The sequence below is a fragment of the Daucus carota genome, chromosome 2, assembly GCF_001625215.2.
Source record: "Daucus carota subsp. sativus chromosome 2, DH1 v3.0, whole genome shotgun sequence".
Classification (NCBI taxonomy): Eukaryota; Viridiplantae; Streptophyta; class Magnoliopsida; order Apiales; family Apiaceae; genus Daucus; species Daucus carota.
Window position 1 is genome coordinate 47,521,787 of NC_030382.2, and position 25,403 is coordinate 47,547,189.

The following is a 25,403-nucleotide window of genomic DNA, read 5'->3' on the forward strand; positions in this document are numbered from 1 at the left end:
TTGAGAAACCCAAATTTAAGCAAGACAATTTAGACCATGTATATGTGGAGTTTGAAAGATAGATAGATGGATTTTTAAATTAAATCCGATCTTTCGAGTCTGGAAAAGTGAAAGAGCACAAGTACGCGAGCAGTATGAAATATAGAGTTTAACATTTTTTATGAATACTGCTCAAGGAGGACACATATATATACTAGAATATTATTTTTTTTAAATAATGGTGTGTCACGTGACACACCATTCCATACTATACATCCGCCCCTGTACCCAATGACTTCTTTAAGTTCGTTAGAACCGGTTCATGTGATCTTCTTGGAGCAGGTTATGCGCATAAGCACAACCATAAATGTGCTAGTACATAAATTTTACTTTTTAATTTCTAAAAATGATCCACACCCATTCATTTTGGGTCTATATTTGTTCGAATTATATATTTCGCTAATTAAATACGTCTGCACAAAAAAGTATTATATGAAATCTGAAATAGTATAATCAACCCCGAATAATATTCAAATAAATGATAAAATTATATTCATTTATTTTCTATACAGTTTTCACTTTGGGGTCCCATCATTTCTATACATACCAAAAATAGTAACTTTTAATAATATAAAATACCATCATATCTATTACTTTTTTCCACTATCTCTATTTTATAATAATATAAAACACTATTACATGTGCTACTTTGATCCACTATCTCAAATCTATTACTCCCTCTGTTTCAATTTACATGTCCGCTTTTAATAAAAAAAAAATTCTTTCAGTTTAGTTGTCCACTTCAACTTTCATTAATATATAATTATATTTCCAAAATCAATTCTACGCCACACATCTTTTATTTATATTTCCTAGATCAACTTCACTCCACATATTGTGGTCATTTAATGTATTAATTTATGAAACTGTGTGAATTTTTGAAAGTAAACATCTAATTTGAAACGGAGGAAGTATAATTGATTGAGACGGAGGGAGTATAGATTTTATAAATAAAATTTTTAATATATACTTAATATCGAAGTGTAACAAAATATATCACATAAAATTTATTATTAACATTATCGTATTATACGATAATGTTAATAATAAAAATAGAATTAAACCATTCAAATCTGTTTCAATTTTGGTTTGTAAATTTGCAAGTCTTGCTCCTATATCTCCTCTGCCCTGTCTTGACAAATCCATACACAACTCAAGTTACACACACGCGACCTCGTACGTAAGTAAAGCTTTGTAGTTCGACCAGATTTACAAACCATGGTACTAAAATTCTTGATATTTCTTGCTACGATTCATGGGTTTTTAACATCGATTACAGAGTCAGTTCGGTTTGATCTTGAATCGGGCAACACTAAATGCATTTCTGAAGATATCAAATCCAACTCAATGACTGTTGGGAATTACAGGATTGTTAATCCTAGTGAACCCCATCATTTTCATCCCTCTTCTACTGAACAAGCTCATCAGCCTTTGCCTGAGTCTTATAAACTTACTGTCAGGGTAATTTTTTATTTTTTATTTTTCACCCTGTTTGTTATATTCCCCTTTTTGGGTTTTTGGGTTTGTGATGTTTTGTTTGTGATTTATTTTCGAGTTGGAATTTTAGTTGGATTGTGTGTTGTTCTTGTTAAATATAGAACTTTTACTTGGGTAAATTGGTTTTTTTTTTTACCAGGTATTGACAATGAATGAAGTATATAGGATTTTAGTCTTTTTCATGGTATCTTTGATCAAGCAGGAAAATTAGTTGCTCTCCGATCTAAGGATGTGGTCTTTAAGAGGATTGGTTTTGCCATCCGTATGTGTGTAGTCAAACAAAGGCGGCTAATATATGTTTAATGTGGAGTTTAGGTATGATTATTGTTTGGGATGCTGAAGTATGTGTTACTGAATGCAGGTAACGTCTACGTCTGGAAATAGCTATCACTATGCGGATCATGTGCAGAATGGTCAGTTCAGTTTTCAGGCAGTGGAAGCTGGAGATTACATGGCTTGCTTTTGGGCTGTTGATCAGACTCCGCCCGCAACATTGACTATTGACTTTGATTGGAAGTCGGGTGTGGCCACCAAGGACTGGTCTAATGTTGCCAAGAAAGGATCTATTGATGTAAGCTGTCTCTCATTGTTTGTTTAATTTCATTTTGGATGACTGTTATAAGGCTGATCATTTGAAGGTAATGGAATTGAAGGAGAATGAAATAATTTTCTAACTTTTAAATTATATATGGATACAAAGTTGTTCATATGGTAGAAAGCATCAAGTAATTGGAACAGAGTTTGGATTGTTAATTTTTGTAATATACTGATCATAGCAAAATCTTCTGTTAAGTTGTTAGTATGTTAGAACCTGTAGTATTTAAATGCCACTTGTTTTAGTTTTAGCAAGTTTTGGGTAATTCGTTGATACTGTCAAGCAGTGCACTATAATACACAACTAAACAATTTAGCAAATAAACAAGAACTGATTCAAATAATCCCTTCATTATTAACAAATATATTGGTGGCGAACTCGCTTTGGGGAAAAACCTTTGTCTATTCTATCCTATTACCCGGTACTCATCATCGATACTAGCAAACAAATTGGATGGCCTCTTTATTACTATCGTTTATACTTAATTTTTTACATCTATGCTTTACCCGGGCCATTAAATTTACGAGTGTTACTGCTTAAAACCCTTGCCTCAAACAATATTCTGACCAGGAAACACTATATACTATTATTTTAAAGTGCTACTTAAATGGTATGTAGTCCTATTGAGCATCTTGAAACCTAAATTGTAAAATACAAATTTGATTTCTAACATACAACTGAAAGTAGTAAAAAAACTTATTAGAATGAAAGCACAAAGTATGGTTAATATATGACAAAAAAAAAGGGTATGGTTAATATAGTTAACAATTTACTCTCTTATTTGTTACCAGGCTATGGAAATAGAGGTGAAGAAATTGTATGAAACTGTTACATCCATCCACGAGGAGATGTTTTATCTTCGCGAAAGGTAATCATGAACTTATATTCCAATAAGAATGTCATTACTATGTACATATCATCACTTCTTTACAGCACTCGCGTCTTCACTTTTTAGTTTCTAAAATGTCCTGCACTTTTTATTATGAAATCAACAAAGGCCGCCATTATACTAGTATGTGGATATTCCACTCCATTTGATTACTGAACATCCTGGACCCCAAAATGTATTTGAATATTACCACTGCAGGCCTTGGATAATCAAAATTTCATCGATTAAGATGACAGGCTTGATCATGTAATGAATTAACTTGGATTCACACAATAATAAGGAAGGAAACAACTTATATTACTCTTCAGCAAAGTCTGCTCACAATTACAGAATGAAAAATATAGCTACGATAGGGTTTATACTGCCTCAATTCGAGGAGAGGCTGCCTCCACGAGTAACAGAAAACACAAAACACTTTTCAATACCCTAACCCTCCTTCTCTTCTGCTTATATATTTTCCACCTTATCCATGTCATTTCCCTTTTTACCCCTCCTTTTAAAAGTCAGCAACGCAGGTTGACTCCGTGAATTCCTTGCAGATCATCAAAAGGTTTAAAGTTATTGTCCCAGACTCCTAGTACAGCAGCTTCTTTAATACCATTAAAACTCAAATTGTGTGGTATTTTTTATTACAATCTTTTTTTGGTGGCCTTCTCTAAACTCCCATGATGTGAGCAATTATCCAATTATTTTTGTTCATCTCCCTTACCCTAATCTTCTAATTAAGATACGAGTCAGGCTAATGTGGTTGTTGCTCTGAGTAGACAGTACTGTTATGGTTTTCCTGCCAAATGCCAATAACATATGTTATATAGAGTGGATAGTTTGCAAGGTTGCTAGCTAATTACTTTTGATACTACTCTTATAATATACTGATAACATGCACAAACCATCATAAATCATTCATAATAGAGTGTTTGGAGGTCTTGAGTTCTGTAGACATGATAGCGAATGTTCAAGGATTAAAGTAAATACATTCCACACGGGCAAGTCATATAAAAGTCTACGTGATGCCTAGAGACTACAAGTCAAATTCATTTCAGTAATTTGTAAAATTTGTTGTGAGCTGACAAGGGACAGATCAAATATTTACATTTAACCCTTAGCTGATGCCTGAGAGACATTTTTTTTGACAACTGCTATCCATTTGCTTCAGGGAAGAAGAGATGCAAGAACTTAACAAGGCTACAAACTCAAAAATGGGATGGCTCAGTTTGCTGTCACTTATGATTTGCTTATCAGTTTCGGGTATGCAGTTATGGCATCTGAAGTCATTTTTCGAGAAGAAGAAGCTTATTTAACAGAAGTTACGTATCACCGGTAGTCTGCAGTATTTAATACTTAATAGTAAAATTTATGTTGCACGTTACACAGTGGTTTGGTTTGTAAATTGTATTTTAAGTAAAGACCGAAGACTTGAAGACTTTGTGCCTGTTTGGCCACGGAAAAGTACTTTTATTTTAAAAGAGTTGCCTTCTTCTTTTCTTGATCCGTTTAAGTAAAAAAGCAGGAGAAGCTTCTTTCCCAAACACTTTATTCAAGTCTTAACTTGTTTCCAACTTTTACTTCACTTTTTTACTTTAATCAATAAGCACTAATTTTAAATCCACCCAACAGCTTCTTTACCAAACAACTTAATTGTTTTTGAATTTTACGTTGTTCTTTAACTTCTGGTAATGTAACTTACAATTATTCTTTACTCATAATTTATAGACAAATGCACAATAAATTTTAAAATTCATTGTCACTTTAATTTAATTTAGACGCTTTTTGGGAATATAAATTGTCAAATTAAGAATAAATTTTGAAAAAAAAAATATATTCACATATATTTTAAAAAAGTATTATTAATAAAATATATCATATTTATTATTTAATAAAAATAAATATTTATTTTTTTAAAAAGTGTATCTTCATATATTATTTTTGAAAAATAAAATTCACAATCGTCATTCCTCAATTTACTAAACAGCCCAGAATACAAACTTTTTGTTTTAAATAAATGAAAGACCCGAATCCAATTATTAGGATTTAGCGCGTTACAACTTGTAACTTACAAGTAACAGAGGTAGAAAAAGGGGGGAATCATAAACCCTAACATCCAGTACACACACGTCCATCTACAAAACCTCCCTGTGTGTTGATTTCTCAGAATGTCTAAAACGAGAGTTTTTGTGTTGTTCATGTTCTACTTATCAGTCACCAGCTGTTTCTTCCTGGTGTCAAAATGGGCCAGTCAAAACACTGTCAAGCCCATTAATCCCTGGAAGCGAATTGACGTGGTGATCACATTGCTTCTCGCTGCCCCCGTGTTGTTTCTCGTTCAAGTGCTGCCTCGTAAGGGGGCGATCACTTCTTTCTTAACCAAATTTCAGACCCTCGGTGACCATTTTACCCTCAGTGGTTTGATGATTGTTTTGGGGAGTTTGGCTCATAGGTATCTGATGAAGGACCCGGGGAGGATCGAAGCGTGGCTTCTCTGTTTTATGTTTCTGGCGTTAGTGCTCTTCATTGTCTTGCATGCTACCAAGGAGGTATCCAACCATATGTGTGGCATGTTGTTTTTTCAGCAATTCAGTTTGGTAGTAGCTAATCTTGTTAAACGTGATTACGCGTCTGCCATTGCTTGTGCTGTCACTGGCTCTGTTTGCTTCGTTGTTCTGCGTACTGAATTTGGAGGAGCTGAGGTGATTGCTGGTTGAGCTCAGCTGTGTTCATGTGTATGTTCATATTTGTAAGAAGTAGTACTAGTTAAGTACTGGGTTTATATGGAATTGTCTGAGACTTGAGTTTTTTTGTTTTTTTTTGCTAAGAGAGACTTGAGTTTATATGGTTGTAATAGTGCTTGTTTTCATCAGTGTTTTACTCTGGCAAATTTAGTTCATTCTAATCTTATTAAGGAAATTAGGGATCTCAGTTTGTAACTCCTCTCTGCCTAAATTTTTACAATTCTACCTAATTCTACACAACCATATATATTTCATGAGAATACTAACTATATTGACCATCAAACCAATCGACTCTGGACTAAAGATTCAAAAGATGCAGGATATTAGTATTGAACAACTTGTTTCAAGATTGCTTGTTTCAGAAAAATTGAAAATGAATTAGGTTATACATGGAAAATTTTCAAAATAATTTTATATATTCTACATGATTCTTCTAAACACTTGAAGACATATATTTATGCCCTGTGGGCGATTTTATCAGCCTCTGCATCATGATGTTGGGTCATGCTTGACGTGTGAAGAAGTAAAGATTTTCCAGTGGTGATCTGATGGTAGAGTTTCTTTAATTTTTTCAAGCCTTTTGAGGATATCCAGGAACGAAGGTCTCTTGTTCATATCTGCTGCCCAGCAATGTTCCGTCAACCTGAATAGAGGTCAATGGTACAGGAATTAGTACCTATACTTATGTGAAACACAAAGAAGTGCAAACCTAATGATCCATTAAGCTTAGCTATTTAGAAATCACATACATATCTGAAATTTTGTAGAGTCATACACACTATATATCGATAAACTTACTCTCTTAGTTCTTGAGTATAGCCTTTTGCCCTAAACATAGGCCTGTGTCCTTCTGCCGCATATTTGGCTGCTTCATAAGGTTCATGGTGTGATAATGGTGGATCGCCTTCTAACATCTGCAACAAAATACTTGATCTGCTAAGCAGAGTTGAATGATTTGCTTTATAATCTTTTCCAGAATATCAAGAACGAAAATATTACCTCATACAGTATCATTGCAAAAGAGTAAACGTCAACCTTCTTATCATATTTACGATGCTTGAAGACCTCAGGAGCCATGTACCGGTCTGTTTGTTTCCATCAAGGAGATATTCCCACATAACAGAAGAAAAAAGTGAGAATAAGTGTAAAGTTATTCTAACAGGAGAAAGTACCACAGTATAAAACAAACACTCACAACTTCCAGTCTCGCCGGTCATTTTGTACACATCATGAGAATTTTTCACCTTGATAAGCTTGCTTAGTCCGAAGTCTCCAACTTTTAAGTGGTCAGCACTGGAGTTGACCAGAAGAACATTTCTGAAAAAGTCACCAGTCAGAACATATATACAGACAATAGTACACTTCTACCACCAATTCGTCTATACTCCTGTGCAGTTCTGTTGCACTGTCGACATGTAAACTCTCAAAAATAGAAGCAAACAAACCTCGGTTTTAAGTCTCTGTGTATTATGACATTCGGCTCATTGTGAAGATAAGCAATGCCTCTACAAATCAAAATTTATAATTCAGTACTAATTTATAATTCAATTGCAAAAAAAAATAAAAATAGCTAACAACCTACTTCAAGTTAGATCACATGAAATTGCTAATAAACTGAAAAGTACAAAAGGAAAAATTGAAGCACACTCCATTCATAATTCAAGAGAAAGTTGGAATTTTTATTTATTTTTATCTATCCTCTTAAAATTTGGACCATCGTGGTTCTGCTTTAATCTATGACCACATCGAACTAACAGTTGGTACTACTTGGATGGTAGTTGGTATTGTGACTAACCTGCAATAGCCTTGAGGATGACAGATACTTTTAAACTGAACGACAACATAGCAGAAGTGACTGTGTACAAGTCATTTTGATGGATATAATATATGTCATCACAATTTGGTCAACTCAAGGTTTGGATTTGACTGAGTACTTGTCTGCTGAATCTTGTATTCTTGTGGTGCACCACATAATACTTCAATCAAAGCTACAATATAATTTTTAGTTTACAAGGATGTAAAAAGCACCTCTCTCCATTGTTCTGATACAAATCAACTTCTTTTTGTTCACATGATTTTATAATGCAACAGTTACCATAGGCCAAGTTAAGATCCACTTGTTTCCCCTAACACCAGGCTGAAAATATACCTGGATCTCTCACCAGGAAACTGGAAGCCTGGGGAGAGCGTTATCTCAAGTTCTATATGCAAAAAAATTATTGTTTCTACAATTGAAGTACTTAAATGACTTGTGCTTCAATTTTCTACAATTGAAGTAATTAAACTTTATAATAAAAAAACAAAAAATCACAAGAGATAACAGAAACTTAAAAAGACAAAGATCCAAATACCTGGCGATGTCTAATGCAAAGCTGACAGCTGTTGATGGACTAAGTGCACCCTTTCCCTTTAGATACTGATGGAGATCACCCTATAACCATACATACGATGAAAATTATATGGACTACTGGACATATCTTAGTTTGGAGAAGCAAAAAGATATCATGCAAATTTTCCCTTATTTAGTATGTGTGACATACATGACATGCCTAGTACAAACTTATACTGCTTGTATCCCACAATTTCACTTGTAAAGTAAGAAAATGGTAAATAAAGAAGAAATGTGACATATTATATACAGAATGACTTTAGATTCAACAGTATATATGATAATACTAAAACCACTGTATAAAACATATGGAAATCGACTTACCCCTCGCAAAAATTCAGTAATTAACATTAACGGCTTCCTATCAGTAACTGCTCCAAGAAATTGCACTATATTTGGGTGGCGAAGCTTCACTAGCAAATTCACCTCGTGCCTGAAGTCCTGACTGCATTATCAAAGAGAGATGAAAATGAAGGACCTTACGAGGACTGCACTGGTAGTGGTAACAGAACTTCTTAAAGTTTATAAAATACTAATGACAGCATTCTTTAATGACCAACAAAGTCAGTCAGAAATATAGGACAAATGATAATCTATTTCATATCCCATTGCTCCAAATACTTGAACAACATATTCCCAGTACCTCTTTTCCAGGATATTTGCCCTCTGTCGACTCTTTGAGTTGAATTTACCAATGTCATAATAAATCATTAAGCATATAACTGAATTTTGACATGCTAATATTGATGTTATACCAAACTGCAAGTAGTTTTTCATGGTCATATTTGCTCTGCAAAATATTTATATCAGATATGAATTTGTCGAGTAAGACTAGAAGATATTTTACATAAAAGTAACTAGAGGACTTTATCCATTTCCAACGTAGGCTTATTATTTTTATACTTTCTAGGCCATGGAAAAGATGCCTGATTTTTTTTGTAAAATACAAAGGTACAAGGTCATCCATCATCTACGGTGGAGCTGAAGGAATATATACCAGGAAAAAAAAAGTAAGAACAAGAAAGAGCACTCACATTACCAATCTATCATCCGAAAGACTTGGAAGGATGCGCTTCACAGCTACAGGTGTCCCACGCCAACCTGCTTTTATGATCTCACCGAAAGACCCCTAACACAAATTTAGAAGTAAAAGGCACATATTCAGGTAACTCTGAAAAATTAACTGACTTGTATTTTGCTGTCTAATTAGACTTCGTAACTATATATATTACAGTAATGGAGTAAGAAAAAATAAAACAAGACTAAGACAATACATGAGTCATATTCACATTTGAAATAATTGTGTTATCCTATAATATTATACTAACAATATTCTGCTGAAGAATGACTACAAGGAGTAACAGCTAGAACTTACAAGAAAATTTGCTCCAGGTACAACAATTTCTAACATATCTAACAGGAAGCATCAACCACATGATGATAAATGAATTAGAAGCAGATATCATATACATAGAGAGATTATTATGCATTCCCTGCACCTTTTTGCTTTAGAATAGCAATCAATAGATGAAATCATGATCCTAAGGTAGATAATTTATTTAATGCATAGTAACTCCAATCAAGTGTTTCCATCATTAAGTATAAATATCTTTACAATCAAAGTAATCTAATAAAACTCTATGAACTTTGATAATTATAAATCAGGTGTTTCCATCATTAAGTATGAATATCTTTACAATCGAAGTCATCCAATAAATCTCTATGAACTTTGATAATTTATAAATCAGGTGGTCAGCACTTCCTTGTTCAAAGTGACTCCATCTACTCATGAAAACACCTTTCCCCTGTCAAACTTTTATTCCAGTTATTTCCATCAAGATTATTCTCTAATAATTGTTGCTGTGAGTTAAAACTTGAGACCACAAGTCAACAAATAAATACAGCAATCATGAAAATGCTTAAATGCACATACATAAAATAATTATGATTCTTGACAACCGTATCTATCGTCATCAAAACAAACCTTCCCGATCATAGCTGAATGTGTGAAGTCCAGCTCTGATGGATCGATCTCCCAATCACACTTTTGAGGTAAAGGTGGTGGAACAGGTTTTGGTTCAAAATGACTTCCACTCTGCCCCTGCAACCATAATTACTAAAACTCAGTCCACATATCCCAAGGAATACTAAGAACAAAAACCTGCATCATCACAAAACACTACAAATTACCATTTAAAAAAACCTAAATGCGTGGATGACTTACATATGATAGGCCACCATGCGACTTTAACAGCTCGATCATTCCATGTTTTTTGGCTCCTTCTGCATCGGCTAGAGGCTGTCATGAATTATGCATCAAGTTCAGGTATCATACTTATAAACCAACTCTATGAGTCCATGACTATATAACATCATAACATCAGCATGCTAATACTCACAGCTAAAAATCAAACAAAAAATTCAAGGACATTTTAACTACTCGTATACTAAATTATAAGTTTCAAATCATAAATCACATAGCTAATACCATACAATCATAAATAAAAAATATATAAAAATATATATAAAAATGACCGTGTTCTTCCAGCGATCTTGCGAATTAACATCAGCACCGAACTCAATCAAGCACTTAGCGACATCGATCCAACCGTGAAGCGAAGCAACATGAAGCGGAGTTCGATTATCGTAATCAATAGCGTGAACGAGCTTAGGATCTTCTTCTAGAAGCTTCCGAACCGCGGACTCATCGTTATGATGAGCGTGCCACAGAATCAACGACGTCCTGCTAACTTTCGCCTTGCTCTGCTTCTTCGCGTCCGGCGCCGCGTCGCCGGCGGCAGAGTGGCCGGAACTTCCTCCGCTTTCACTCATTTAGAATGAATTAAACGGATCAGAGACTAGAAAATGATTGAATTGCGTATGTGTAGGTAGAGATGGAAGTGAATTGGATATTGATTGAGTGGAATGTATGATTCCTGACTATATTTGGTTTTTCAAAGGAGAATTAGATTCTGTTTTTACATGTAATGCGTAAAAATTGGGGTAAAATACCAAAATGGATAGAATTCAAGTTTGGTGAACAGAGGAGGTCAACGCGCTGCTCTGCAAGTGGTTCCCTCTGGTCAACGCGATCGCTTGTGCACTGTTTTCTACTCAATTAATAATGGATTTAATGTTATGCTTATTTTAACAATATTTATAAAATCAAAATATAATCCAATTGGGGCAAGAAAATGAATTTGTATAAGATATGAGAAATTGAGAATTGAGATTCAGATTGGCTTTTCAAATAAGATAAGATCTAGAGCTGACCACCTTGTTAGGTTGTTCAATACTCGAATTTTTTGAGAAGCACATGCTATTTAATGATTAGTATATGTCTGTTGTCAATTGTCATGTGAGTGATGTATAAATATAACAAGAAAATCAACGCATTTCTTTTTTATCTAAATTGGTGCATTGTCCATATGAAAGCTGATTTCAACCATGTGCCGGTCTGATTTAATCTTTCAATTTCACTATAAAATATATTAGATTTGTTATAACATATTTGATTAAATGAGTATCATTTTGCCTCATCAAATTTTCAAATTGTGGTGTGCGGGAAAGTCAAAAAATTATATGAAATATTATAAAATAATAAAAAACTATGTAAAAATGGTGGGATCTATCTATAATCTCGTTTAATTTATATTAATTTGAAAAATAACTCATTTATTTGTAAATGCAAGGCGCCAAAATAGTTGATAAGATTAATTTTTATATTATAAGAATTTATTATACTGAGAAAATTTAAAAATACAAAAAATTAAGAGAGATGTAAGAAAAAAAGATAAAAAGTACAAATTTTGAGTTCATATTAAATATAATTATGAAGATAAATATCTATGTATATGATTATATTAGGTCCCATTATTTATATAATATTTTATTGAAATAGGCTACATAATTATACAACCCCAAATCAATTATATTCTATTTTTAATCAATTATATTTAATTATTTTCACAATATTCTTTATATATTTAAATTTTGAATGGTCAAGGTTTGGTCACTTGAACAATAAATTAATAATTAATTTTGTGTATTATAAATCACATATTTATCATTTTTTTTACTTTTGCATAATCACATTAATTTTTAGGTTAAATAATTATTAAGTAGTACGAATACAAATGAGTATTGAATATATCATATATTTAAAAATTTTATTTTTATATACGTTTAGTTTTTATATTAAGTGATTATTTAAGTAATTCTACAGGAATCATGTAGAGGAGCTCTAACTATTCGTCTAACAAAAAAAAATGACACGTGCTGATATTTGATTTGAATATGAATATAACACGAGAGATTGGTTGAATTTGATAAACTGATATCCTATCTAAATTCAAATAAAATAAATATAAAATATTCGCAAACAAATCCAAACACTATATACCTGCTACTGCTAAAACCAAATTTTGGTTTCAATTAGAATATTAATACTAGAAATTGGATTATATTTGATAAATTGATTCTCAATCAAAATCCGAACACACCGTGGAGGAATGTCCATTTTATTTTATATCGAGATCATTTCTCATCATCAATCTCCCAGTTCTAAAACTAAGAGTCCTTGTGGTATGTTTTTACTGACACAAGTACTTTTTAAGTAGGAGAAAATTTTGATAAGTGAAGATTTTTTCATGCACTGGGTTATTATTGTTAATGAAGTTGGAGGCAGAGAAACCTGCACCTAACTGAAAAATGATTAGTGACCAGAAAATCCAATGAAAGAAACGCACCACTCCACCCAAGTAGCCTTTTGATTAAGTATGTACTACGGGTAATCAATAATTCTTTTATGTATAAGGTCCTAAATCAAATTATATACAGTATACTAGTAGTATAGTGTTCTATATCAGCATTTCTTAGATTTCCCTATGTTCCAGTTTCAGCAGCAGTTCTTCATTTTAAACCATCTTGGTCCTCAAGTGACCGCTTCCGTGCTCTCAAATTGAGCTTCAGGTTTTCGGGCATGGGAGGGGTCCTCCCTCTGCGGAAGAGGACAGCAAGAGCCCTCATCTTCTGGCAAAGATCAAATACCTGCAGATGAATTTCAAATGGGTGAGAAACCATCTTCATCTGAAAGGTTCTTTTAAAAAATAAATTTGTTGTGATTCTTACAGAGGAGGCTTCAATTTCTGCAACACCTTCACAACCTTGACCTCCTCCTTGCATTAAATCGCAGTATTTTTCAGCCTCATTCTCATCTTCAAACACCTTAGACAAGTACAAGTCTACCAGCTAAGTAAAAGGAACTGAATATACACAATTTATAACATTTTAAACATGTAGCAGTACACATGCAGAAGATAATAGCTACCATGATAAACAAGGGGACACGTTAATTAATTACCAAAAAACTAGTTATCTAATATACAATAGTGCAAGGCTGATATACATATGTATACAGCCTGTAGGTTTAGATATCCACCAGGCACCAGATTCTGTATATGTCTCGGTCCTCTCGGAATTTTGTCATTTGTCTGTGTTGAATAAGGGGTGGAACCAGGGGGAGGCTAACCAAGGCTGAAGCAATGAGCTTTTTTTATTTTCAGTCATGTTTTCCCTTAAAATTAGCACATTTCTTCATGAGCCCCCACCTAATTGTAAGTAATCAGTAAAACAGTTATATTTTAGATATCAGCCCCAGGACAATTCAATTTCTAGTTCGGCCATATGCCGATCACCAAACTGGGCCAAAACAAATATGGGATTATGTGCAAATATTGTGAAAAGGACAAGTGGAACACACTGCATGAAGCAGTAAGTCGTAGCCACCATAAAACCACCAGAAAATCGACCAGAAACTTGAAATGATGTTGCTTCTTCGAAGAATCTACTCTATTTTCACTATTACCAATTATTAGTGTCAAAGTTTTCTTTGCAAAGGGAGTCTTATAAAATGGACTGAACCAATGACTTGACTAGATATATATGCATCTCTAGCTAGCCTTAAGGATTTGTAACTTTGTTAGAAAAATACAAAGAACTTACAAGCACTCCATCACTGATGTCCTCAACAAGCATCTGAAACTTTGTGGTTTTCCCAGACTGCTTGGCCTGGTTTCTCCACTTTCCTCCTTTGGAAAATAATTTACTTAGCTCGCTTTCAACTTCACTGCTCCAAAGACAGATATGAGAAAGGATGATGTTGAGGAATATTCAAATATAAGGAATACCAAAATGTTACACAAACCTGCGATTTCTTCGTGTTTTCATTGTGCATAACTGGTTTTCTCTCTGGGTTAAAACATAAACGGGTTTTGAAGTGTCCCTCCATGGGTTAGACTCCAGTACTGTTCAAGAAATAGCACAAAGAACACTTAAAGCCTCGCAATGTATATATGTATATAAAGATGGCATGCGCGTGTGTGTGTTAGGCTACAGAAGCCCATGCTAAACAGGTGTAAATCATAATTTTCCAAATTTAAACAATCAGATCTACGTTTATTAGTGCAAAACCTTTTGGTTCGTGGGTTTCTGGAATGAGGTATGGGGTTTGTCCATTCCAAACCCATACATGGTGTTTGGTTGAGAAAAACAAAATCTGAAACCCATACCTTAAACCCCCAAGGTATGGGTTTTTGATACCCAAGTGGGGAGGTGGGTATGAGATGGGGTATGAGCTATATTCATTTTTTATTTTTATTTTCCCTCTCTTTAAGTAATGAAATATTAATGTTTGATACAAAATTAAATCAATGATGCAAAAATATATGACAATAATAATTTTATTAATATTTTTAATTAATATATATTAATAACTTATTTTTTATAAAAATTATATATATTGATTCCAGCACTCAACCAAACACATGATATCAGATATGATACCTCAAACCCATACCAGCTTAACCCGATTCCTCATTCCAACCCGATACCACTGCTCGAACCAAACGACCCCCTTTTTTTGAAGACATAAAAAGAAATAGTTTAAAATAAACTAGCTTTTTTAACAGAGTCAGCCAATCAAAGGATTTTACAATTCACAAAGCAAGTAAATTCTCCTTCGAAGTTTTTGACTGGATTCAACTCCTATTTCTTAACTATTCTATGGTCCAAACTGTTCAACTATATATCAGAATAAAATTGAGATTTAATCAGTCTAGCTTTAGAGTAGTTGTAACAGACAATGGCAGTGTGTGTGAAATATACCCAAGCAACAGCCTACAACAACAACAATTGCAGTAAATTTCACAATGAGAATTCCAAAAGATATATTTCCTCCGTATGTTCATCAATTCATTATCATATTATCAAAAACCTAGTACTAGCATAATGAATTGAATATTAATCGCAACTAAAATCGATAACAAGGAACAATAATCGCAACTAAAAAGGGAATAGGAATAGGTGTAGCTACCATCATAGCTACTGGAATCAAAAGATTGTTGAAGATGTCTCCGCATATCATACGCACGAGACGACACCTGCTTCACGAACTCATCCGAAGTACTCGGAATCGTGCCGTCCAATTGAAGAGCTTTCTTCACCTCCTCATCCTCCTCATCATCATTTTTATCTTCATCTTTTTCTCTATCAACATCTCCTTGGTTGCTCAATTTACACCAAACTTCCACTCTTCTCCTTCTCCGATGTTTCGATAAACACTGAAACCGGCGATCGCTGTAACTAGAGATAGCTCCGGGGATGGAACTAATTCGCCGCCGGTGATGATGATGATTTGCCGCCAGAAAAACGATCGACGGTGCCACTGAAGCACTCAGAGAATCCATCTAAAATTTCGCCGCAAAATCTGTGTAAACTTGTGCGCGTATATGTGTGTTTGTGTGTGTATAGTATAGATATAGGTGCGAAGGTGTGTGCGTATAGTGCGGAAATGGAGGAAGAAAAGGCGGAGAAGGAAACTGTAGGTAGGTACGCTTTCCTTAGATTTTTTTGTGTTAATTGGATTTTAGTGGTTCCTATTTTTCTCTCACTCATATTAAACTCCATATATTTTGTTTAATAAAATGTTGATAATCTTTATTAGAAAAATGTATAAAAATATTTATGTAAAAACCTGTAATATTATTAATAAATATTTTTTGATATCCGCAATTTCTGCGTGTATAAGATACAGGATACAAACCTCACATTCACCATAATTTGCAGTATATAATCAAGATTCCAGGCATACACTGTTTTTTGTTTTTTTTAAAGAAATGGTTTTTTTTTTTTTTTGACAGAAGAAAATGGTATGTTTGAGAACTAAAGACCTTAGGTACAAGCTTACATCTTGTAACAGTTAGATGATTGTTTAGTAAATCTCACTTCATAAACATCAGCTATTTCATTTTCACTTTACCTTTCATCTGTCAAACGGTGGCAACTGTAAACAAAACAATGTTACATTCGAAATGAGAATGTATGGCTGTTGTCATTTTGATCCCAATAGGCAATGCGATTTTGCCAGGCTAACATGGCTTCGTGGTCAACAAAGCAAGATATTTAAAGCAAAATTTGCTTTTCAGCTTTGCCAATGTTTAAAGCTTTCTGCTGCTACCATAGCCTGACGAAGAACCTGGTCCCTTAATCCTAGTGATTCTCTCCTCCTGATCGGAGTTGAAGAGAACGTTACTCCAGTTTGTGGACCTTTGAACAGTCCTGGAAGGAACCCGGTCACTGTCTTCACCCCCAGATGCATCGTATCCGTCACTAGCTGATCTGGATAGAGGGATTCCTGGCAGGGGAAGAGCATCGGATGATGGTCCTGTCAGACGCCTAGCCTCGTCAAGTCCTGACGATGAGATCCCAAATGGATGAAGATCTGGTGAGTCTAAACTACTCTCAGGGGAAGATGCAACAACTCCTGGTGCATTTGACATTGCTAGGCTTGTTCTGAAAGCACTTCGTGGTTCGAATTGAAGAGGAGCTAAACTAGTTGATGTCTCGGTAATGTTGCTTTCAGCAGTATCGGTTGAAACTTTGGCCAATGGTTCTAAAGGTAGGTCTGCAGGAAGTCGAACTCGCTTACTGCCTCGTTTCCTATTAAAGTCCTGCCTGCCATACATGTGGCGGTCACTGCTACCAAAGCTGTTGTCCCTATCATGCCTGTAAGGGACATCCCTTCTCGCGACAGGCTGCAGGATTTTTGATCTTCTCCTTGCTTCTGCAGCAGCCTTTGAAACATCTTCTGCATTCAACCGAGCTAATGCCCATGGACTTATCTTTACTGGTGCGTTACTCTTTTTCTTCGTCTCTTCTCCCACTGTCTTCTTCCCCAGGGAACTTACAGATCTAGTGTCAGAAGGAACTACATCAAACTGGACAAAACAAAAATCAGAGCAATTTTACACCCTACAGTTAGACATGGTGCTAATAAAACTTCCAGAATTCAATCCGCATGAAGTTTGCACAAAGTCTGTAGCATGTGTTGTATAACACATGGTTGCTCTGTAGAAAGGCATGCCTAGTAAGATGACTGAGGATGACCTAAACTACAAGTTTTACCAGGATGAATAAATGCTGTGAAATTTAAAGTGCTTGCAGAAGTGTAGGACATCAGCTTAAATCTTCACTACACTATTTGTACATCTACCATGAAATTTAAAAAAAATTGCTTTTCGAAAGAGCAAGACATGTGCATAGTTTCTATGTTTCTTTTAGAATGTTTAGAATATATACCTGGTCTTCGACAAACAGTCGTGGTGGAGTACACCAAGCTCCTCGCTGGAAGGTATTAAAGGAGCTTGCACTGCTCAACCCTGTGAGGGAACTGGCTTGTGACATCTGAGGACTCTGTTGACCTCCAAATCCTTGTTGTTCTTGCTCTCTCAAAGCTATGATATAATCATACGTGCTGATACCCTGTTAGCAAAGAATCAACATCAGCGACTCATTTTCAATGGACTACGTATGATTTCAATTTACTTCTTTACCATTTTAATTAAGCCATAAACTTGTTTTGTGCAGAATACGTTGGCCAAAATTTATCCAAAAGCTTTTGAAAAGTCGGGATCTAGTATAGGCTAATAGAAGAAAAGATCCAAGCAATTAGAGAACTAACCTTCTTAATAAGAAGAATGTGAAAGAAGAAAAGCTGAATAATTGGCAGAGTAGCAATCATTGCCAAGATGGTGCACACTGCCTGCATTTATAAACACAGTTAACAGCGATTGCAAAGTATATTAATATTCACCCAGCTGACTCTATCCGACAAAAAGAATCTCATAGCATCTGTAAATGTGGACTAAAAGCAAGCTCAATATAAAAAACATTCAAAAATTCTCACCACCACAATAACGTATGGTACTATAGAGAAACTGCTTCCTAGCTTAGTGGCTATATCTGCAGAGTATCTCTTGTGCTCAAGGAAACAGCGAATCAGTACAAAAATTCCAGTTGACCACTGAAGTATAAGCTGCAATCTCAAGTCCAAGGTGCACAAACCATTTACAGACCTGTCAATAACTTGAAATAAATGCTGCTTCTAAAAGCTTATTTTTAGACTTTGGCCTATTATTCTATGAAAGGTTAGATTGCTCTAGAATGTTTAATATAATATATGCAAGTAAAACTTGAGGTTCAGAAAGCAGAAAAATAAAAAACAGCTGACAATTATGAATCTAATCACAAGTTTAATGAGAAAAAGGTTTTCTATTTCCAGAGTTTGGCAAGAATCAACTAGAGAAGAATATCAAAATGACAAATTGGCATGATGGGGTAATGACCCTATATACTGTATGCATCTATTAGTCCTCTCAAACATTAGGCATTAAGACAGTAGTCCTTACCAGCAGAAGGGCAGAAACCATGAGCGAGAAAAACTTCCGATAATTTCTTTTTCCTATACAGTTGTTGAGCCACTATCAAAGAGCCAAAATAAAAGTCAAAGACATGTCTAGTCAAACTACACGATAGTATGTATTAGAAATCGTTTTCAAATTACCCTGCAATGGTGATCAAAATGGTCCACACATTTGTCACAAACTCTACAATGCTTGCTGTACTTAAAAACCTGCAAGTTTTCGATCAAATGAAAATTTTTATCAAAATGTGTGACAGTGAATAAAACTAGCCACGAGATTCCCAAATATTTCTGGCCAAACTACTTTAGTTTCCGAAAATTCATAGCTTATCTTTTGATTTCAGAAACTGTCCACTTGTTAAATCTTCAAAAAATTTTAGTTCATCATTATAAATTACAAAGTGATAGAAACCAAAAGGTTGGAGAGGCTTCTATGAATGTTTGCATTTTAACGCCTCTTTATATGCCTCAGTGAATTAGAGAGAGTAGCATTCTGGTAGTCTGGTACTATTATGGCCGGATCAGTAGAACACCTAAAGAGGAAATAATGAAAATGAACATCACCCAGCATGCCAAGAGTACATACGAACCTCAACTTCACACAGACTGCAATAGAACATTCCATCTTCACTAGCTTGCTGTTCAGAAGATTTATCATATCGATTTGAGCAGTTGCACACATAAGCGCATGGAGACAACAAAGCCAACAGGACCTTGGAACACAAAGACTGTTGAGATGCAGCACCTGTCTTTTTTATCTCAGCAGTACAATCCTCTGATGCTGCATTTATGTCCTTCATTTCTTTGTCCATAGGTTTCAATTCAGTTGTTGCAGCATTTGCATCGTGGATTGAGGAAGTTGATTCGCCACCAAGTTTTGATTCTTGGAGCCGGTCATGCTTTTTGTGCTCCGGAAAATTAATATATTTTTTGGATTTAAAAACCCCTGGATCAGCAGGATCAGCTGCTGCACACCATATGTAGAGTCCAAACGCGCATACAATCTGGAAGTGAGTAATGTCACACAATTTACCATGAACAAGATTACAGAGAATAGGCAGCGGTGATTAAAATAACATTAGAGTGAGAGTGCAGAAATAACACAGACAAGAACATATTCATGAAATATAAAACAGGATCCGATACAAAATCCAAATATATAACCTTGTTGGTTGGGTTCTATGTGTCCAACAAACAAGCAGGAGTTATAAAAAAAACACGTTCCAGTATGTGTATGAAAACTAGTGTAAATTTATATGAGATAGAAGACATTAAGCATGCTATCACTGACCTTTAAGAGACTATTAGTCTCCAGTATAGATCATAAGAATACTTTTTTTGCCAAGGAAATTAATTTATATTCTGTTAGTATATGATGAAGAGAAACTTTGACAATGGCTGGACTAAATGTTTTGTCACAACTGGGCAAAGATATGCAGCTACTTGGCTATTTTGAATCTGAAGAAGTGAAACTGTACATGCAAATTTACCACTTGTGTTATAAAGCATTCCCTTGGAAATGTAGCATTATTACCTACCAGTCTACCACCATATACAACAAATTCTAAATGATAACAACCCATTTTAATGGCATTGTCAAAAAGCTCAGACCACCTTGTTTGCTTGGATTTACAACTTTATTACGAGTAATAAAACAGGAGAACAAATTTGTTAGGAGCACAAAAACAGAAGCATGGATCCAGATCTTCACCACTAGAGAAAAAAAAAAACTTAACTTCTCAGCAAAAGAAAAGGTATTAAGAGAATTACAGGCTTACCAAGGGAGTGTAGATCCCCATCACAATAAACTGATAAAATTGCTTTCCAACAAAAGGGGCAAAGAACACATAGAAAGCAAATCCCAATGCCAGAAACACAGCAACTGCAACTACCTACACAAATACATACAAAATTCCCAAAATGCAAACCAAGAACATAACAATGAAGCAACAGAAACCCAAGAATACTAATTTAAATACTCATAAAGATACATAACAAAGAGACCTGAAGAGGATGGTAAGGAAGCTGCCATCCATGTTTCCTCATTTCCACTGTATGTATAAAAATAGCTTCTTGCAGGCCCAGAAGAATTGCTTAAGCAAGAAAATATTTATTGAGTGATCAAAATGATAACTTGGGGCTTTTACTACAATCTTTCTTCTCTCCCTGATTTGACTTGTTTCCTTTCAGTTGCCCTCATTTTTAGGTTAAAAATGAGATCAAATGGTCACTACAGAACCAAGACAATAAATGAGCATGTCCCGGCTAAAAAGAAGAAGAAAATCATCAAGAGTGAAGGAAGAACTGGGTATTTTAGTTCTTGAAAGAGGGTTGTGTATGATTATTGTTTCTTGCAAAATTCTGTAAACAAGAAGCAAAGATCTGTATCTGATAAAAAGGAGCAAGTGTTTTGTTTGGACTAGAGGTGGTCTCTAGAGATGTTTTTATTTTGCTATCAATCATGCAATGTAATTACATTACAACCCCAGCTTTTACTTTCCCCTTATTTCTAGCATCACCTTTTTCCATGGCCAAATCATGTGTTCAGAGACAACACAACACCCAGTTGCTTGCTTTTTCTTTTATTAAATCATTTCAAAAATTACCCCATTTATTATTAATATTATTATATAAATATTACTTGTATTTGTTATTTAAAAAAAAATGAACACACTCTCTATGACAAGTCTACTGCTGGTTTGGAGTGTAGCCATTTAGTTCACTTCATGGGTATTGTATGGTTACAAGGTGAATTGGGTCTGGTAAGAATTCAAATAAAAAAGGGGTGTTGTCTATTGGTGTAGTTGTTGCTAGGGCTGTTAACGAAACGAATATTTAATGAAATATTCGGTATTCGAATTCGTTTAACATTATTCGTATTCGTTTGTTAACAAATACAAATACGAATTCAAATCTTAAAAAATATTCGGTTTGTTAACGAATACAAATTCGAATAGATAAATATTCGTATTCGCTATTCGCTTAATTATTCGGAAATTAAATTATATATATATATATATTATTTTATATTATATAAAAAAATATTATATTTTTATTTAATAAGATTATGTACTGGTAAGGGGAGCTCTTCTAGTTATAGCCACAGACCGACAAATCAGAAACAAAATGTCACACCTTCTGGTTTATCCAGGTTTGTTCAATCAGTAATTTGAATTTTATATTATTTGAGTTGGATGACTGTAGTCTGTATTATTAGTACTTTTTATAGTGTGCTTGAATTGGTGAAATATAGGAGTTTATAACTTTTGTCACGTGTCAGCAGTTTAGTTATTTTTTTATTTTCTTTTAAATGAGTGCCTTAAACGAATATGAATAGTTCGTGAATTTAACCGAATACGAATACGAATACAAATAACTATTCGGATAATAAACGAATACAAATCCGAATATGTATATTTAAACCGAATACAAATACAAAAACTATAGTATTCGTTTCGAATTCGTTTCGTTAACACCCCTAGTTGTTGCTATGTATTACCAACTGGTTTGTTGATGACTGTTTAGGTAAGACATTTGGAAGTTGTGGCCTAGCCATGTGTCTATGCCCCTCATGCATTTTGTTTTTCTTGTTTTCATTCCCAGAAACGCATATTGTGCAGATAAGATACAGGACCAGAATATATTGTTTTATACTACAAGATATGGTCAGTTTCCGTGATAGTATGTAAATCCGGTTAATGTGATAGCTGATAATTATAGTTGAATTTGTAATTTTAAGAATTTAGCAATTATTATCGTGTTCGGGAAAAAACTTTGTTTATTTCGAAAAACAGCTTGTAGTATCCTGTTGTGTTAGTCAGTAGTTATTTTAGCTCATTTTCTACGGTGTTATTTATCACAACAGGTAAGGAGGAGTTGGCCTGGGTTTTGGGACCGGTGCAGGGGTTCATGTTGTGTTGTTGGATTAATGCAGTTGCCTGACTGAGAGACCCAGGACCCCTCTCATTGGGGGTGTCCTCTAAAACTGGACTTCTTTTGGGAGCTTATTGTCAGATTTCTCGATTTTCAGCACCACACACATTCATCAAACTTGTAGACTGTAGTAGAAAATGTATCACTCTTTCACTCTAATGTTTTTAGCAGAAAAAAAAAATGCTCCATGAATGATTTATTTTCCGGATGTGATTCGAGTTCACATGCCACGTAACAAAATTGTTATCCAGACAATAATATATAATATATGGTTTTGAGATTACAATTCTCCGCTTATTAATAATGAAACATACGACTCCTGCTACTCATGTTTATTCGGTTAATTTTCAGAAATAAGTTTCTCATTTAAAAAATAATTTTTTTTTTTTGGAAAAGGTGACTTGCTTTTATAACTAAAAAAATATTATCCTCTATTAGATATGTAATTACAATTTTTATATATATATATACGCTTTTCTTTTTACAAAAATAAGTCTTTGTATTTACATGACTACGCTCCGAAAGATTTGATTTATCAAAAATTAAGAGTCACTCCCCAAATATTACATTAAATTAAATGGTTTTCCAATTTGAATTCTAAGATTCTTAGCAGAAAAAATTATTAGCCTTCTACTTTTTGCCACAAACCATTGTTTTATATTTAATTATTTATAAATTATATTCTGTTACGAATAGATTTTGTATATAATATAATCTGGGATGACCATATTATATTCATGCCAGTTCTTGACCATACTTATCGGAGATGTTCCGGACAATTCATGTATCAATTTTATTTAGACGTATATGAATAGCAGATCAATCAAATAAACGACTAAAAAAATCTGTAACCGAATATGATTGACACAAGTGCGCAAAGAGAAGCAATTCTTTCCAAAGAGCTTGGTTCTATTTTTCTTGACTAATTTGTGTAATGCTAGTTTTCGTCTTAAAATATCTACTTATTTCTCAAACAATTTAATTTTTATAAATTTTAGTTTCGTTCTATTTTATATTCCATTTTTTTTTACTTTAATCAAGAGTCGCGTTTGATGGGAATTTTGGGTGGGAAGCAAGAAAGATGGATGCAAACGTGAGGAAATCCGGGTGGGCACCTAATGAATTGTACATCCGGCGATGGTTGCAACTAGAATTGACCACATCACAAGTACCCAACCCACCCTGTTCGCTTCTCAGCAGCCCACCTACCTCCCTGCGCTCTTGCTGCCCCCTAGTAAATGAGGTCAGTATGATTCTTTTAGACTACAATTTTTTATTCAAATTTCATTTTCCCTCGAAACTCTATTTCAACTTCAATATTACCCCGTCACTTAAAGTGTATTCATCTTTTTCACGAGTAAGTCGCCTAAAACGCAAAAACTTCAAGTGCCCCCACAAGTCAACATAACTGCGCCCCTTGTGTCATACAGTATACTTTTGAGTTTTGTCCTTTTTATTATACTTTATAATATTCTTACTTATTTATATTGCACAATCGTAATTAAAATATGGCTTAATTTGGTCACTGTTTACAGAGATGAAATGGATATATAATGTATCCTAGTGTCGGTCTAATATTTGACACAATATGGTGCATATAAATTATAATTCCTTGGATTCAAAGCTTTGATGAGTAAAAAGAATTTCAAGACAGCATAGAGACCACCCGTGACTGTATTTTGTTTCTCTTGCCATCTCTTTATGGTTGTTGCTATTAGAAGCTACCATCATTCACTTGTATTCCCCGTGACCTACTACTTTCTTCAGGCCTTTTCTTCTTGCAATTGCATGTTGCTGTCTCTCGTTTTTTTCCTTTCTCCTCTTAATATTATTTTTATCAAAATTTGAATTGTTTTAAGAAATCAGTATATTTAATATGTAATTTTTCGTATCAATAAAATGTGAACGATCTTTTTTAGACAAAAAAAGAAAAGAAGAGGAGACTAAAAAACTGGAACCGAGGAAATATATGCTAGGCTGATAATTTCCAAATGATGACAACCCCAAGTGATCACCACATAATCCTACCCCATTCGAAATAATAATAATAATAATAATAATAATAATAATAATACATTTTTAAATAAGTAAATTAATTAATATATTTAACTGACAAATTCTTTTAACAATAGACAATATTAATTATTTTTTATAAGTGTTGGATATGCTTCTGTTAATCGTTGTGCCTTAAAATTTAGTTAGTAATTATTTATATTACTTTAAACTCACTCTTAAATCCTTATTAAAATATTAATTAATCAGACTATTTTTATCATTTGATTGATCTTGCGTCATTCACCATTTTTTTCTTGATTCTGGACTTTAAAAGTCTCATGGTCGGTCCTGTGCTCACCCTTGGCCCAAATATTGGACTAGTCTAAAATAGGGCTGTCTAGGTTGAAAAGGCTTAAATACTTCACCTTGGGCCGATACTAAACCTTTAAATATTTGTGTCCGGGCCGACGACATTTAAAAGAAAATTGTAAAAATTAGAATATTGGTGAATAGAAAATAGTATTATACCATGTCCTATTTTATTTTTTTCCAAAAAATAGTATTATACCATGTCCAGG

The 25,403-nt window shown here is 34.1% G+C and overlaps 4 protein-coding genes across 4 annotated transcripts; 1 reads left to right on the forward strand and 3 right to left on the reverse strand.

Moving 5' to 3' along the window:
* The first annotated feature begins 1,032 nt into the window (after positions 1-1,032).
* On the forward strand, positions 1,033-4,509 carry LOC108209166 (transmembrane emp24 domain-containing protein p24delta9). Its single transcript, XM_017379946.2, has 4 exons — positions 1,033-1,500; positions 1,898-2,107; positions 2,923-2,999; positions 4,177-4,509. Exons 1-4 carry the CDS (start codon positions 1,258-1,260, stop codon positions 4,319-4,321), a joined length of 675 nt encoding a protein of 224 aa, XP_017235435.1. The 5' UTR covers positions 1,033-1,257; the 3' UTR covers positions 4,322-4,509.
* Positions 4,510-6,048: 1,539 nt separating this feature from the next.
* Positions 6,049-11,240, reverse strand: LOC108210153 (serine/threonine-protein kinase VIK). The gene is made up of 11 exons (XM_017381424.2): positions 10,674-11,240; positions 10,363-10,437; positions 10,123-10,239; positions 9,173-9,267; positions 8,463-8,583; positions 8,101-8,180; positions 7,195-7,254; positions 6,945-7,066; positions 6,749-6,834; positions 6,548-6,663; positions 6,049-6,392 (listed from the first exon to the last, which is right to left on the reverse strand). Exons 1-11 carry the CDS (start codon positions 10,968-10,970, stop codon positions 6,239-6,241), a joined length of 1,323 nt encoding a protein of 440 aa, XP_017236913.1. The 5' UTR covers positions 10,971-11,240; the 3' UTR covers positions 6,049-6,238.
* Positions 11,241-12,872: 1,632 nt separating this feature from the next.
* On the reverse strand, positions 12,873-16,073 carry LOC108209182 (uncharacterized). Its single transcript, XM_017379963.2, has 5 exons — positions 15,511-16,073; positions 14,344-14,443; positions 14,142-14,265; positions 13,269-13,364; positions 12,873-13,187 (listed from the first exon to the last, which is right to left on the reverse strand). Exons 1-5 carry the CDS (start codon positions 15,881-15,883, stop codon positions 13,050-13,052), a joined length of 831 nt encoding a protein of 276 aa, XP_017235452.1. The 5' UTR covers positions 15,884-16,073; the 3' UTR covers positions 12,873-13,049.
* Positions 16,074-16,421: 348 nt separating this feature from the next.
* On the reverse strand, positions 16,422-21,451 carry LOC108209183 (probable protein S-acyltransferase 22). Its single transcript, XM_017379965.2, has 9 exons — positions 20,902-21,451; positions 20,676-20,789; positions 19,488-19,901; positions 19,039-19,107; positions 18,884-18,955; positions 18,382-18,510; positions 18,157-18,237; positions 17,775-17,957; positions 16,422-17,413 (listed from the first exon to the last, which is right to left on the reverse strand). The coding sequence occupies exons 1-9, from the start codon at positions 20,941-20,943 to the stop codon at positions 16,634-16,636; spliced, it is 1,884 nt and encodes a 627-aa protein (XP_017235454.1). The 5' UTR covers positions 20,944-21,451; the 3' UTR covers positions 16,422-16,633.
* Positions 21,452-25,403: the final 3,952 nt, after the last annotated feature.

Excerpts from the sequence above, each read along its gene's own strand:
- LOC108209166 (XM_017379946.2), top strand. The coding sequence starts at position 1,258 with ATGGTACTAAAATTCTTGATATTTCTTGCTACGATTCATGGGTTTTTA. Across the intron at positions 1,501-1,897 it reads CTTATAAACTTACTGTCAGG|GTAACGTCTACGTCTGGAAA; the intron begins GTAATTTTTTAT and ends TACTGAATGCAG. Across the intron at positions 3,000-4,176 it reads ATGTTTTATCTTCGCGAAAG|GGAAGAAGAGATGCAAGAAC; the intron begins GTAATCATGAAC and ends CATTTGCTTCAG.
- LOC108210153 (XM_017381424.2), bottom strand. The coding sequence starts at position 10,970 with ATGAGTGAAAGCGGAGGAAGTTCCGGCCACTCTGCCGCCGGCGACGCG. Across the intron at positions 9,268-10,122 it reads ATTCAGCTATGATCGGGAAG|GGGTCTTTCGGTGAGATCAT; the intron begins GTTTGTTTTGAT and ends AATTTGTGTTAG. Across the intron at positions 6,835-6,944 it reads GACCGGCGAGACTGGAAGTT|ACCGGTACATGGCTCCTGAG; the intron begins GTGAGTGTTTGT and ends GGAAACAAACAG.
- LOC108209182 (XM_017379963.2), bottom strand. The coding sequence starts at position 15,883 with ATGGATTCTCTGAGTGCTTCAGTGGCACCGTCGATCGTTTTTCTGGCG. Across the intron at positions 14,444-15,510 it reads TGATTCCAGTAGCTATGATG|TACTGGAGTCTAACCCATGG; the intron begins GTAGCTACACCT and ends TTTCTTGAACAG. Across the intron at positions 13,365-14,141 it reads ACATCAGTGATGGAGTGCTT|GTGTTTGAAGATGAGAATGA; the intron begins GTAAGTTCTTTG and ends TACTTGTCTAAG.
- LOC108209183 (XM_017379965.2), bottom strand. The coding sequence starts at position 20,943 with ATGAGGAAACATGGATGGCAGCTTCCTTACCATCCTCTTCAG. Across the intron at positions 18,956-19,038 it reads ATTTTGATCACCATTGCAGG|TGGCTCAACAACTGTATAGG; the intron begins GTAATTTGAAAA and ends GCTCTTTGATAG. Across the intron at positions 17,958-18,156 it reads ACATTCTTCTTATTAAGAAG|GGTATCAGCACGTATGATTA; the intron begins GTTAGTTCTCTA and ends CTTTGCTAACAG.